Here is an 11,904-nt window from a genome sequence, read left to right on the forward strand (position 1 = left end):
ATATGACTCTCTCATTCAAAATAAAATAGTAAAATAAAGCAATTTGGGCATGCCAACGAGCATGGGTGAATGTGCATGTTGCCGCATAATCTCTTCCACAAGATGCAACAGTAAGGAAATGGTGGAGAGAAATTCACACTGATAACGAAACTTTGTAAGTATTCCACAATTATTCAATTGCAAGATATAACATCTCAAAGAGCCTTCACCTAGTGCTAATACAAAATGCAATAAGTTCCAAACCGCTGACGAATGGTGTCACCCTAATCAAAATGCTAACCAGTCGTAGCAAGGGGAAATCGACAACAATTTTTTTATTTATATAATTTAATTATCATTAATTGATGATCCTGTACAATTTTACTACAGGATCTAACCTCCTTGTGTTCCCACATGTATGACACCATATAAGATTCCGAAAATCACCTTCTCTGCTGTGATTTATTTATTTTATACAAAAATATTTTCCATTAATCTTGCTATTGTCTAAATAAAAGACATTAGCACATTATAGTTTACACTAGAGATGGCGAAGAAGCAGTTCTGTCAGCATAAAACAATTTGCTCTCATCGCACCGGTTGCCCTTATTATATTGTTCCATATATATGACACCAGGATATGGGTACTTCCTATATTCCAACTCAAGTCACGTATTAGTTATCCAAATTTCCAATATATGACACCAAGATATGGACTATAGAATTTAGACAGTAGATTAGATTCACCAGTTGAACTTTCTCAGCACATACAAAATACAAAATGCAATTGAAAGATATATATCGACGTGTAAAAGATTTATACCTTTATCCAATTATACAATTTATAATATATTTATTAATTTTTACGATAATTATTTTAAAACTCATATTAACAATGATTTATAATTTGATAACAATTTAAAAATGTTTTAAACTGACTGTGTATTATCAATAAACTTTTTTTTTATTAAACCAAAACCTCCTTTCTAGTTAAATAAAACTAAATGTCAAGCTATAAACGTTCCCATGAGATATAAGTACTATGGATTGTTATTATTTAATTTTAATATATTATTATTGATTTTTCATTGCACTTGACATATAGCATGGTCATTAGCACGGTTTGAATATAAAGGAGGCTAGACTCCCACTAAGTAGTGAGCATTGAGTAAGATTACTTTTGATGAGAAATACTTGTGGAAATAAAATAAAATACATAACATAATTATTTTATGTTAATTTAAAATTGAGTTTAATCATAGTTGGTTCAAGTATAAAGCAGGACAAGTTCTTATTTTAGGCTCTCAATGATAAAGTTTTTTAAGTATTAATATTTGAGTTTAATGAATATATGTTGTTAGTATGATTTTAGGCTATTAACTAATTAAAAATCAACGTATATTACCATCGATTCATGACAAAGCAAAGGACAAAATGACTGGTGGTACATAGGGAAACAGAAATTATAGAATACGTAATTAAGCAGGCTTCCCAGGTCTAGACAAATTCATAAACCTCAACACAAGTATTTCTTAGTTTGGCAAACGAAAAAATAACAATGTAACAAATGGTATTCTGTTTACTTACCGAGAATAAAAGCAGAAGTCGTTAAGTAAACATACTATTCCACGTTAGAAAATTGGCAGGAAAGATGAAAGAAAATCAACCAAATCTAGATAGGTCCAAGTTGAACAAAAGTATTGCTACTATGTGCATTGTTTTACAACCATGTGATGAGTTAGATACTTTAATAATATACAATTATTACTCACAAACGTAGACCGTGCATCTACTCCATTTACAAGCAAAACTGAGGGAAGGGCACACCTAGAACTCAATCTTTATTTTTCTTTGATTTGAGCTGTAACCCAAGTAGAACAAGTCCCACCGAGGTAAATGCAGACAAGAACGTTGAGGAGTAGAATATAGCAAGCAATGCTCCCTTTAAAGACTGCAGCCGAACATTTAGTGAGGATCAGAAACCAGTAGTCAACAGAAACAAGTTGAAGTGATGCAAGTGAGAAGTTATGTCAAAGCACCTTAGCAAGCAGCAAAGCATTGTCATTTGCATACTGCAATGAACTGTCAGGAACGTTTTGAACTCCCCGCGCTATTTGCCAACAAAGAATCCTATGTTCCAAATTTAAACAAGAATTGAGTTTTCCTTGTCTCCATCCTCTTATAAAAGTCAAGTTTAACTTGGAAAACTTACCCAAAAAGAAACCCAATTACAGCCCCAATATTGGCCTTATCTGGGGTTACTTCAACCTGCAATTCTCCAAACTGCAATTGGCAACCATGTTACTAATTTTGCATTTCCAAAGTAATAGTTTCTTATTACATAAAACTTGCCAATGCCAGAGACAGAATAATTACAGACTTTCAGCACCCTAGCTTCCTCTTTGGGTTCTTCAACTATCACTGCTGACGTTGAACTAGCAGTCAGAACTCTACCAGCTGCAATCATTGCTTTTGCAATCTATGATGGTTAAACATTGCAACATATCAGTATTACTAAGATAAAAATCACTATTTCAACTATGATGACATAGATTCTGTGTATTTATGTAATTGTTTAGCCATTTTTTGTGTAGAGGTGACCTAATTAGATTCCTACTAGTGTGTTTTGTTGATGTCCTGAGATTAGGTAATCTTTGGCCAAGCTTTTATGGTGTTCTATTCTCCTTAAAAGTAGAAGCTTCTTCAATTAGCTTCAATTGACCATATTTTTGTTCTTTAAAAAAAGGTTACTTCTATTAGTAAGAGTTTATCTAAAACTGTGTTTGTCCTGACTTCTTTTGAAAAGAAAAGCCCAAAAATAGCTATGTCAAATGCTACCTAGTAATCACACTTTAAGCTATGAAGTAAATATAACACCTAAAAAGTTATTTAAGTGAAGTACTTTATGGTTCCCCAGTTCCTCTTTTGGTCCTAATAATAGCTTGATATAATGATATCCTAAATTTATTTCAATACAATATATGTTTTCAGAGAGAAAAATAATTTTGAAAAGAAACAAGAAAAAAGCAGAACCATTCATTCTGAACGGATAACAGTTAGTTATTCCCCAAAAAAATTCAATCATTTTCTCATTACATCAAATTATAACGGAAGTTAGAGAACCACCAGCACGGATGGAGTAGAGTAAATACCTTTTGCAGCTCACCTTGGCCATACTGTCCCATTGATTGAAACCTTCTTCCGGCAGATACCAAACGCTTTCCAAGTGCTAAGCAACAAAAGAACAAAGACATCTTCAAGCTAAAATCCTTTATAATTTTAGGGGAGGGTTTTTTTTGGAGGAAGTGTTCTATTAAAAACTCATCAATTACTTTCTCATCGATTTACCTGATTTGGCATAACCCGTCAGCTTGGCCTCAATCAAAGGGAGCTTTTTCACTAAAGAGTGGGAGGTTGATGTGTCAGCAAGTTCCCATGCTCGAGAGAGATTCAGCAAAGTCTCTCCCAACTCTTGGCCACACTGAGAAAGTATATTCATTTCCATTAAACAAATATATCCATTATACTATTTCAGAATGGAAAATACAGCAGACACACATAGTAGAGAAATCTTTAGGAGACAATCATTGGATTAGCACTAGGTTACATACATGTGAAGCTCAAATGAAATGCTTCAAAATAGCATCCACCAATATATTGATTGTGATGAACATAATAAAAAACTAAGAAGGCCAGGTCAACCATTAGCATTGTAAGTTGTAATACTCAATGTTAATTTGAATCTGAATTGTGATTGCAAATTGTAGCTAGTAATAATTAGTAAGTACCAACCTCATCTAAAACAGGTCCGTTTGAAAGGTCGAACGCCGCGTCGTTTAGCTTCACAAAATTGAGAAACATACACGATTCAGAGCAAGGAAGCATCTTTAATTTGCTATTGATTAACAATGGAAACGATTGCATGATAATGCTGAGAACGGACACAGCAAAGCATTGCACGGAACTTACGTCTAATCGAAGATCGCCGGGAAGCTTTGAAAAGTAATCGGAAGGAAGATCAAAACTGTCCTGCAGCGTAAACGCACATGAACTCTTAATCACAAAATTTACAATAAATAAAAAAGTAATATTTTGTATTTCAGATGAAATTTGGAACCCACCCAGAAGGTTTAAAGAAGAGAACGTTAAATTCGAAACATGGGAAATGAACGACTTACAGCAATTTCTTGGAGAAGAGTTTGAGGGTCAGGTTCTATGGATTTGGGCGAGTCGGACTCAGTTAGAGCAAAACGCACAACTAGAGGCTTGGGAAGATAAACGGTATTAGTAGAAGAAACAGGAGTGGCTAATTTGAGTGAGGTTAGGGAAGCAAATTTATGGGTGTAACGGTGGGATATAGGAGTAGGTGCTATCCAAGACCAGAATTGAAGCGAAGCTGAAACCATTGTTTTCTTCCCAACTTGGATTCAAGCTATGAAATTCAGTGTTGGCCACTGAAATTCCGATAGAAAATTTTAAATTAGCATGTGACTTATCTATTAGTGGATAATGGGTCTTTTTTATTTTTATTTTTCAGTAATAACAAAACTCAATTGTTGTATTTGGGACGTTTATATTTACAGTTTAACGGTTACTGTTAATTACATTTAATCATAATTAAATCATTTAGTAAGATTTTTAAAATAATTATCATAAAAATGAATAAATTTATTAAATATAATGAATTATAATTGAAAGATGTAAAATTTTTTATAGTGCTAATTTAAAATTATTTTTCTGTTACATTTAACTAAATTACTATCATCTCTAATCTCTAATAATTAAAAAAAAATAAAGACAATTTTTCATTTTTACTTGAGTGTAACTTTCCAGAGTATAATCAAATTCAATTTATCGGCAATAATGTGTCTAAACAAATTGGCATAATTACGTAAGGATGGAGATAAAGGCAAGCGATAATTGATGGATGTGATACGCAATGGAAACCAGCAGTGTAGTGATTCTGCTTGGACATGGGAGAAAGTGGAGAATGGCTACAATTCACCAGAGATTGCCAGATTGGCCTGTAGCTGATACATACAAAGTACAGACTCATTGCACGAATAAAAGACAAAAATTATCGCAAATCTCGACTTCAACGCCGCACTGATGAAGAACGGATGGAAAATGATACTGATTTATAATGGGGGTGTCAATTGATTTTAATGAGAATGAGAAATTAGAGTATGAAAGTTAAAAGTTCCACTGCATAATCAGAGTCCCTTAGATAACGATGCAATAATTTGGGCTCTTCGAGTACTTCTAAAACATGAGACCCAAGACAAACAAATCATCAAAGATACGGCTCAATCCTGCTATCATCGTGATCCAAGTGTCTTCTGTTTGTCATTTGTTTTTGCTTCCTTTTCAACAAAAAAAAAATAATAATAATGCAGTAGGAAGAAAAAAGGATTACATATAAGATGCAGCAGCAATCCACCAATCAAGGTCCAACGTCTTGAGAAGTTCATATGCAAGACAGCAACATTTAAACTATTTTTTTAACTGAGTTGAAAATTAAACCATGTCTTAAAATGACAGTAATCAATAGCCTTAAATTGAAAAAATACAATAAAGAATAAATAAAATCCTGCTCATAACACGAGTGAATTAAAATCCCGCATTTGTGCTACTTTAAAAGTAGGCCAACTTGCAATGTAAAATACAGATTTGCTATAATTTCTCACCCTGACAACAATGCATGTTAGTATATTTCTACAAAACAGAACAGATTCCAGCTTGATGAAGCATTCTAGTCAGCTTGCAGCCTTTGCAACCTTTCTTTGCTCAATTTGACCAGTTAACGGGCACTGCATCTCTGTCCAACTTACTGGATCATAGTTGCACCTAAACGGAGAATGTACAACACATTTGAGGCACATGTTGATTCAATAAGGTATTTTCTAGGAAAAGACAAAATGATATGTAATACATCATTCCACAACGTGTCATAGTTACATATATTCTTAAATGAAACAAACCATTTCAATATTGCCCAGCATTGATGAAAATCCCTATCTGATAGGTGCTCAGCCGATGAAACTGTACAACTTATAATGTAACTATTAGATTTTATTTCAGCACTAGCTATAAAAAAGATGAATCAGCAATAAGCACGTAAAACAAACTGGAGCAATTAATGTGAAAATGCACTAAAAGCTTAACAGCTAAACTTCAAGCTGTGTTCACCAGACTAAAGTTGAAGTAGAATCTAAAACATTTATAATATCTTCTCTAATGGGGTCCTTTCATTCATAGCTAATTCAGATTCCAATAAAAATCATCACAAGCCCAAAGCCCTATTAAGGTCAAACCTATTGCTGGCTGACAATTTGATTCAATTTACTCATATCTGGGACACATTGTGGGGAACATCCAAATAATTCTCATAAAATTTAAATATGTATTTATCCCCTTGGGCTTTAGTAATACTAGACCTATCATCCAAGATAAAATATTCCACGAAGAATCCAAGGAGAAACATGAAGAGTTAGAGGGAGCTTCCTGCAAACCCAAATGCACTTTTTGTTTTTATTGTGTCCCTTCCCAAGGAGAAACATGCAGAAGAAAAACCTGAATAGCCAGAAAAAGGGAAAACAGATATCTTCCGCATAATAAACTAGACTTGAGTAATACACAGCAACCTATATAAAGAAGCAATCACGTGCTGAGCAATAAAAAAAAAAAAAAAAAGCAATCACGTAAGTCACTAACATTAACATACTAGAGGGAACTAGCAACAAACTACAACCACAACCACTTATAAGGGTTTAACTCCCAGAATATTAGCAAAATCTCACCAGCAATGCTTTCTGCAGAAACAACACCAAGTTCATTCTTTGCAGTAGATAGAAAGTATGCCCGTGCATCTCCAAGAGAAAGCTAACAAAAACAGATTGAGATAAGGTGGTATTCAAATAACAAGTAGCAACCAATTGATTCAAGAGCATTATGGAAATTTTGAAATCAACTTATTAAAACTCTTAAAAGAAAGTAATAATACCACAAGAGCTCTAACAATGTCACCGGGATGAAAAGACAAGTGCATGTCAACTTTATCAATCTCAGTTGCTCTAACATCTTGCTGCCTGTCATCAAAATAAGAATTATAAATTATAAACACTCAGAACATTTTTAAACATAAAACTTTTATTCAAACAAAACGATAGTCATGACATAGAGTTAACCATGCATATATAAAGTAAATCCAACCAAAAGATAACGAAACTCTAAGCATACAAGACCTATAATGACTACATTACAATTCCTTCAATCATTCGCTTCCTTTTCGTTCCTCCAATGTAATTGCTAAAGTCAAGTCACTCTAAAGCTACAAATGATAACTTGGAAGGTATAAGAACAACATACCTAATGATGCCAGTGAATTTTTCTCGAACAGACTTTGGTCCAACACACATAATATCAGCTGAAGCGGACCGAGCCATCACTTTGGTGACCTAACAAAGAAGCAAAAAACATGTGGTTCAAGCCAAAGAAAGAGTAAGGAAAAGAGCACACGTAGCCATAGGTATATACCCGCGCAATGACGACAGATCCAGGCTGTGGAACAGGTCCATGGGACTTGTGACCAGTTACTTCAACAGTCAGTCTCTGCATATGATTACAGTTCAACTTCAAATTAAACTAACAAACAAAGCAGATAAGTTGTTTGATGGGTTTATTTGGGATGAGCAGTTAGTAACAAAACCCTACCGGGTCAGAAGGCGTAAACGGTGTTACCATCTTTGATGTCGCTGGTTCTACCCAACACTTCCCCCGGTGTTAACATCACTGTTTCTTTTTCTTCTTCCATTAACGACGTTCTTCGCCGCTTCCAACACAAGTAGAGAAAAAGCAAACATTGCTAATGCCTATATTTTTCCTTAGAGAAGGGAAAGAGGATGATTAATGCTTATACCAATGTATAATGTGTTTGATTTTTCGTTTTGAACTGATTTTCTGTGTTTTACTTACATGTGATTTTCGGAAGTTAATAATTTTAACTTTAACATGCCAAACATGATTCTTCTATTTTCGGCGTGTTTTGAAACATACTAGCAGAGTTTTCTGCGAATCACATCACAAGTGAACAAAAACTAACTAATAACATGAATAAAAATTTTAAACAATAAAATCTGATATTGCATGAACTAATTTAATTAAGTAAAAAAAAGAGTTACAGGAACTAAAAATAACACGTGTATCTTACAAGAATCAAAATGTTAATTATAGTTAAGAATCGGTCAAACTCGTTTGACCACAGCAAGAAATATTTATTTTGAGGAAATTAAGTTCAGAGTGCTTCCTATGTCATGTGTTTTTCCCGTTTCCAATGCGTAGAATCGAAATCAAGTGGACACGTAAAAGAAAGAAAACAACACAGACCAATATTAAATTTTCACTGCTCCTTGAATTTTCCCATTCAGAAGGCATCCATCCGTAAAAAGACAAAACGCATTTCTAACCCTAGGCCTAGCTAGAGGCATCCCATCGTTAAAATTAAAGACAATTTTATGCACCGGCAAATAACAAATAAGCTCAAAGATACATATAGATATAGATAGAAAAATACTAACTAATGTCTTTTAAAAATATTGATTAAGAAATTTAAGCTAGAAATATTTTTGTTTAAAGACAAAAAAATTATATTATTTATAATTTTTTATATGATTTATAAATAAGTATTTTTTTTCTTTTAGTTTATTAACTAATAATTTAAAGAAACTAGTTAGAAAGACCCACGTAGATATGGGGTAACCTTTATTCGGTGCTAAGGGTCAAATTAGACATCAGTGGCGCAAATCTGGGTCAGCACATTGAGCATCGATTCGCGCGAAACATTTGCCTCGTATATTTTTGCACATGTCATAAAGCCTGAGATTTTTAAGGTCGTGGTTGTGGAATCACATGCAAAAAGATCAAAGCTAAAGGAGGAGCATCATTATTCGTTACACAGTTCCAAAGCATCTAGTTCGGATAAACTCCAACGGTAGCTATTATAGCTATAGGATTCACATGTCAGCGAACCTCACCTCCTTAATTTTTCTATGAACCAAATTACTCCGGGTACTGCTATTGGATTTAATTTCCGATAAAATAAGGCAAGCCCCAAGCTTTTCCTTGCATGAGGGTAAATAACTGGAATAATAAATGGCCTAAAATTTAAAGCTGACCAGTCAAAGAAAGCATTCGCAGCATGCAAAATGCATGCATATATCCTGAAACACAAGGTGCAAATGCATGCTCCTTCTTTCTTTTCTAGCTAGTTATACATTTTTTAATCAAATATACAGAGGCAAGGAGAACTTTGAACATTGAACTAACCAGAAATATTAATATTATAACCCAAACATATATTCGTTAATTTGAAAATCTATCTCTCACAAAACCAATAGTAACTAGTAATAACTAGCCTTTATTAGAATTTCTTTTCCTAACGAATATTAAGCACGATAAACAATAACAAAAAGTCAAATATTCTTTAGCTCTATCATCATTCATCACAATCATTCGGGGGATGGTGTAGTGGAAGAAGACTCGAACTTGTAATGCTTGTCCACTGCAATGGATACGTCCCACGTGCAACTAAGTCCCTTGGGTATGGTGACAAGGTCCCCCGCACCAAATTGTACAAACTCAGACGAACCTTTTGGGTAAACCTTCACTTTCCCTCTGAGCAAATAACACGTCTCTTGGGCATCGAATTTGAGCATGAATTTCCCAGGAGGACAACCCCATCTTTAAAAAAAAAAAAAACAATTTCATTGGATCCATTGATTAATATATGCATAGTTAAGAAGAAATTGATATATCTTGTTATAATTAAGGTACCTAATAAAGGGAAAGGCAAACAATAAAAGAAAGAAAAAGACTCTAACAATGATCAATTAAATTGATATGTCTTGTTCACTCACTTGGGCCACCAATTTATACCCAGCTCTGATAATCGTGATTTGGAAGGATTGTGTTCAACTGTGATAGTTAGTTCTGAAGATGACCCTGGTGTTGATGTCGATGCCATGGACATAAAAGAAGTTGAACAGAGGAAAACAAGAGAAGAGAAAAACACACACACACAGGAGTCCAGAATCAAACTGTTGGTTAAAGAAGTGGTTGGTTAACTTGGTTTGCTGCTCAGATTTTTTTATATATATAAAAAAAGGGCACTGACCAGAGATAGAGAAATGGAATTTTAACTGATCAACTAGTTGCATTCATCTTTATGTAGGTTTTAAAATGACTTGCAAATATACTAATAAATTTATATATTCTAAATTTATTATTGTAATACAAGCATGATTATCAAACTCTCACTCACTCTTAAACTCTTTCACTTATTCTTTATAAGTTGACTCGTGTGTAAATTTTATTTTTAGTAGACTTTAGGTATAGATTCTATAAATTTTAATTAAATTCAGTCAACTAATAACAAGTCAACAAGTTAAAAAAAATAGACCAAAATATAAGTCATTTTGGGTTATTTTCTATCTATTTAATGTTTAGTATATCTTCATTTGGTGTGTTGTTCCTTAATAAAAAAATTCTCACTTTTAATAACATCAAACTCTTATTCTCTAATAATATCAATGCCTCAATGAACATGATCTACCACTACTATAAAATATGCAAGTTATTATCTAGTAATGATGTATTACTAGATTTGGTTATTTAAGTATTATGAAATTTATGATTTACTATTTTGCTTTATTATATTATTGAAATATTTAATTGGTATGTTATATATAGATGTTTTGTTATTATTTTTATATAAAATGGACTTTTACAAATCTATGAGTTGAGTCCACGAGTCAATTCTATAAAATTTTCACGAGTTTAAGTAAACTCTCAAATTTGATAACCTTAAATACAAACAAAATAACTAGTTCTTTTTAGAGACATACCCATTAATTAATTTGATATATATTTTTAAATTTAGCCACAATTAAGATTTTTATTCTTTTCCACGATTTAAATTATTATTATTATTTAAATATTTAAAAATTTATAACAAAATTAAAATATATAATAATTATTAACACAAAACATGCAAACTAACTAGCTTTTGATAAAGATATAGATTGGATATGGTGTGCGGTGGGATGAATATGAGCAATAATCTCTCATACTAGTTGTATTTATACAGGTACACTAAAAATAAATCAGAACAATTTATTATTATTATTATAAAGATATTTTAATTTAAAGTATGATCCTACCTTACTACTTATCTTTATCATTATATATTCATTTAATTATTTGTTTTCAATTCATTGTAGATTTAACCCATTAAATTACAATATAATATAATATAATAGTTGAGAAAATAATAATTTATATGCCATACTTAAAGATTAAAATAACTTTAAAAAATCATTAACCTTAAATCTTGAATTGAAAAATATTTTTGGATTACTGATCTACAGTCTACACTAATAATAAATCTATTTAATAAATTTATTACCATATATATATATATATATATATATATATATATATATATATATATATATATATATATATGTACAGTGCTCTAAATGGAATGGAACCGTTGATTATTACGAGAGCTAACAATTTTACTTCTAAGTTAAAAAATATTGTATGGGTGAACACAATGATAGTTCCCTTAATGTAGTACAAATATAAAGGGAAGGAGAGCTGAAAACGTGCTCCAAACTGCTATTCTGCGAATATATTTTTCAGCAAGTGCCCACTCATGGGATAAAAACTTAGATTATGACAACTGATAATTTAGATCAAGGATTGACATAATGGAGACAAAACACTTGTCAGTGACTGAGAAGAATGTTCTAAAATGGAAACATCACAGAATGCAATGGCTACAAACATGACCCACACCCAGATGCCTTTTCTCTTGCTTGGAGGTCGGTAGCATCGTAATTCGGTGGTGGACTGGGTCAGGGAGGC

General features: G+C 32.5%; 3 protein-coding genes across 4 annotated transcripts; all 3 read right to left on the minus strand.

Annotated features, from left to right (window-relative positions):
• Positions 1–1,631: 1,631 nt before the first annotated feature.
• On the minus strand, positions 1,632–4,463 carry LOC100797094 (uncharacterized). Of its 2 annotated transcripts, NM_001254211.2 has the most exons (9): positions 4,158–4,428; positions 3,949–4,008; positions 3,772–3,819; positions 3,328–3,460; positions 3,132–3,208; positions 2,360–2,458; positions 2,192–2,262; positions 2,019–2,109; positions 1,678–1,930 (listed from the first exon to the last, which is right to left on the minus strand). In NM_001254211.2, the coding sequence occupies exons 1-9, from the start codon at positions 4,383–4,385 to the stop codon at positions 1,814–1,816; spliced, it is 924 nt and encodes a 307-aa protein (NP_001241140.1). In that variant the 5' UTR covers positions 4,386–4,428; the 3' UTR covers positions 1,678–1,813. The 2 variants fall into 2 exon arrangements, with proteins under 2 accessions (XP_040868995.1, NP_001241140.1); XM_041013061.1 differs by having other exon boundaries at positions 1,632–1,930; positions 3,772–4,008; positions 4,158–4,463.
• A 758-nt stretch (positions 4,464–5,221) lies between these two features.
• LOC100809857 (exosome complex component CSL4) lies at positions 5,222–7,832 on the minus strand. Its single transcript, XM_041013470.1, has 6 exons — positions 7,693–7,832; positions 7,516–7,590; positions 7,348–7,436; positions 6,983–7,067; positions 6,755–6,861; positions 5,222–5,826 (listed from the first exon to the last, which is right to left on the minus strand). Exons 1-6 carry the CDS (start codon positions 7,720–7,722, stop codon positions 5,736–5,738), a joined length of 477 nt encoding a protein of 158 aa, XP_040869404.1. The 5' UTR covers positions 7,723–7,832; the 3' UTR covers positions 5,222–5,735.
• Positions 7,833–9,195: 1,363 nt separating this feature from the next.
• Positions 9,196–10,146, minus strand: LOC100810390 (uncharacterized). The gene is made up of 2 exons (XM_003555517.5): positions 9,894–10,146; positions 9,196–9,717 (listed from the first exon to the last, which is right to left on the minus strand). Exons 1-2 carry the CDS (start codon positions 10,004–10,006, stop codon positions 9,486–9,488), a joined length of 345 nt encoding a protein of 114 aa, XP_003555565.2. The 5' UTR covers positions 10,007–10,146; the 3' UTR covers positions 9,196–9,485.
• Between the last annotated feature and the right edge of the window lie 1,758 nt (positions 10,147–11,904).

This window comes from Glycine max, chromosome 20 (genome assembly GCF_000004515.6).
Source record: "Glycine max cultivar Williams 82 chromosome 20, Glycine_max_v4.0, whole genome shotgun sequence".
In the NCBI taxonomy this organism is placed as follows: Eukaryota; Viridiplantae; Streptophyta; class Magnoliopsida; order Fabales; family Fabaceae; genus Glycine; species Glycine max.

What these genes read in the sequence shown, in the direction of transcription:
- LOC100810390 (XM_003555517.5), bottom strand. Translation starts at nt 10,006, where the DNA reads ATGTCCATGGCATCGACATCAACACCAGGGTCATCTTCAGAACTAACT. An exon ending in GGTATAAATTGGTGGCCCAA is followed by an intron (nt 9,718 to 9,893) that starts GTGAGTGAACAA and finishes TTTTTTTTAAAG; the next exon opens with ATGGGGTTGTCCTCCTGGGA.
- LOC100809857 (XM_041013470.1), bottom strand. Translation starts at nt 7,722, where the DNA reads ATGGTAACACCGTTTACGCCTTCTGACCCG. An exon ending in AAATTCACTGGCATCATTAG is followed by an intron (nt 7,068 to 7,347) that starts GTATGTTGTTCT and finishes TTTTGATGACAG; the next exon opens with GCAGCAAGATGTTAGAGCAA. An exon ending in ATTTTGCTAATATTCTGGGA is followed by an intron (nt 5,827 to 6,754) that starts GTTAAACCCTTA and finishes TTCTCCGTTTAG; the next exon opens with GTGCAACTATGATCCAGTAA.
- LOC100797094 (XM_041013061.1), bottom strand. Translation starts at nt 4,385, where the DNA reads ATGGTTTCAGCTTCGCTTCAATTCTGGTCTTGGATAGCACCTACTCCT. An exon ending in GACGGGTTATGCCAAATCAG is followed by an intron (nt 3,209 to 3,327) that starts GTAAATCGATGA and finishes TTTGTTGCTTAG; the next exon opens with CACTTGGAAAGCGTTTGGTA. An exon ending in GTAATTGGGTTTCTTTTTGG is followed by an intron (nt 2,110 to 2,191) that starts GTAAGTTTTCCA and finishes TTTGGAACATAG; the next exon opens with GATTCTTTGTTGGCAAATAG.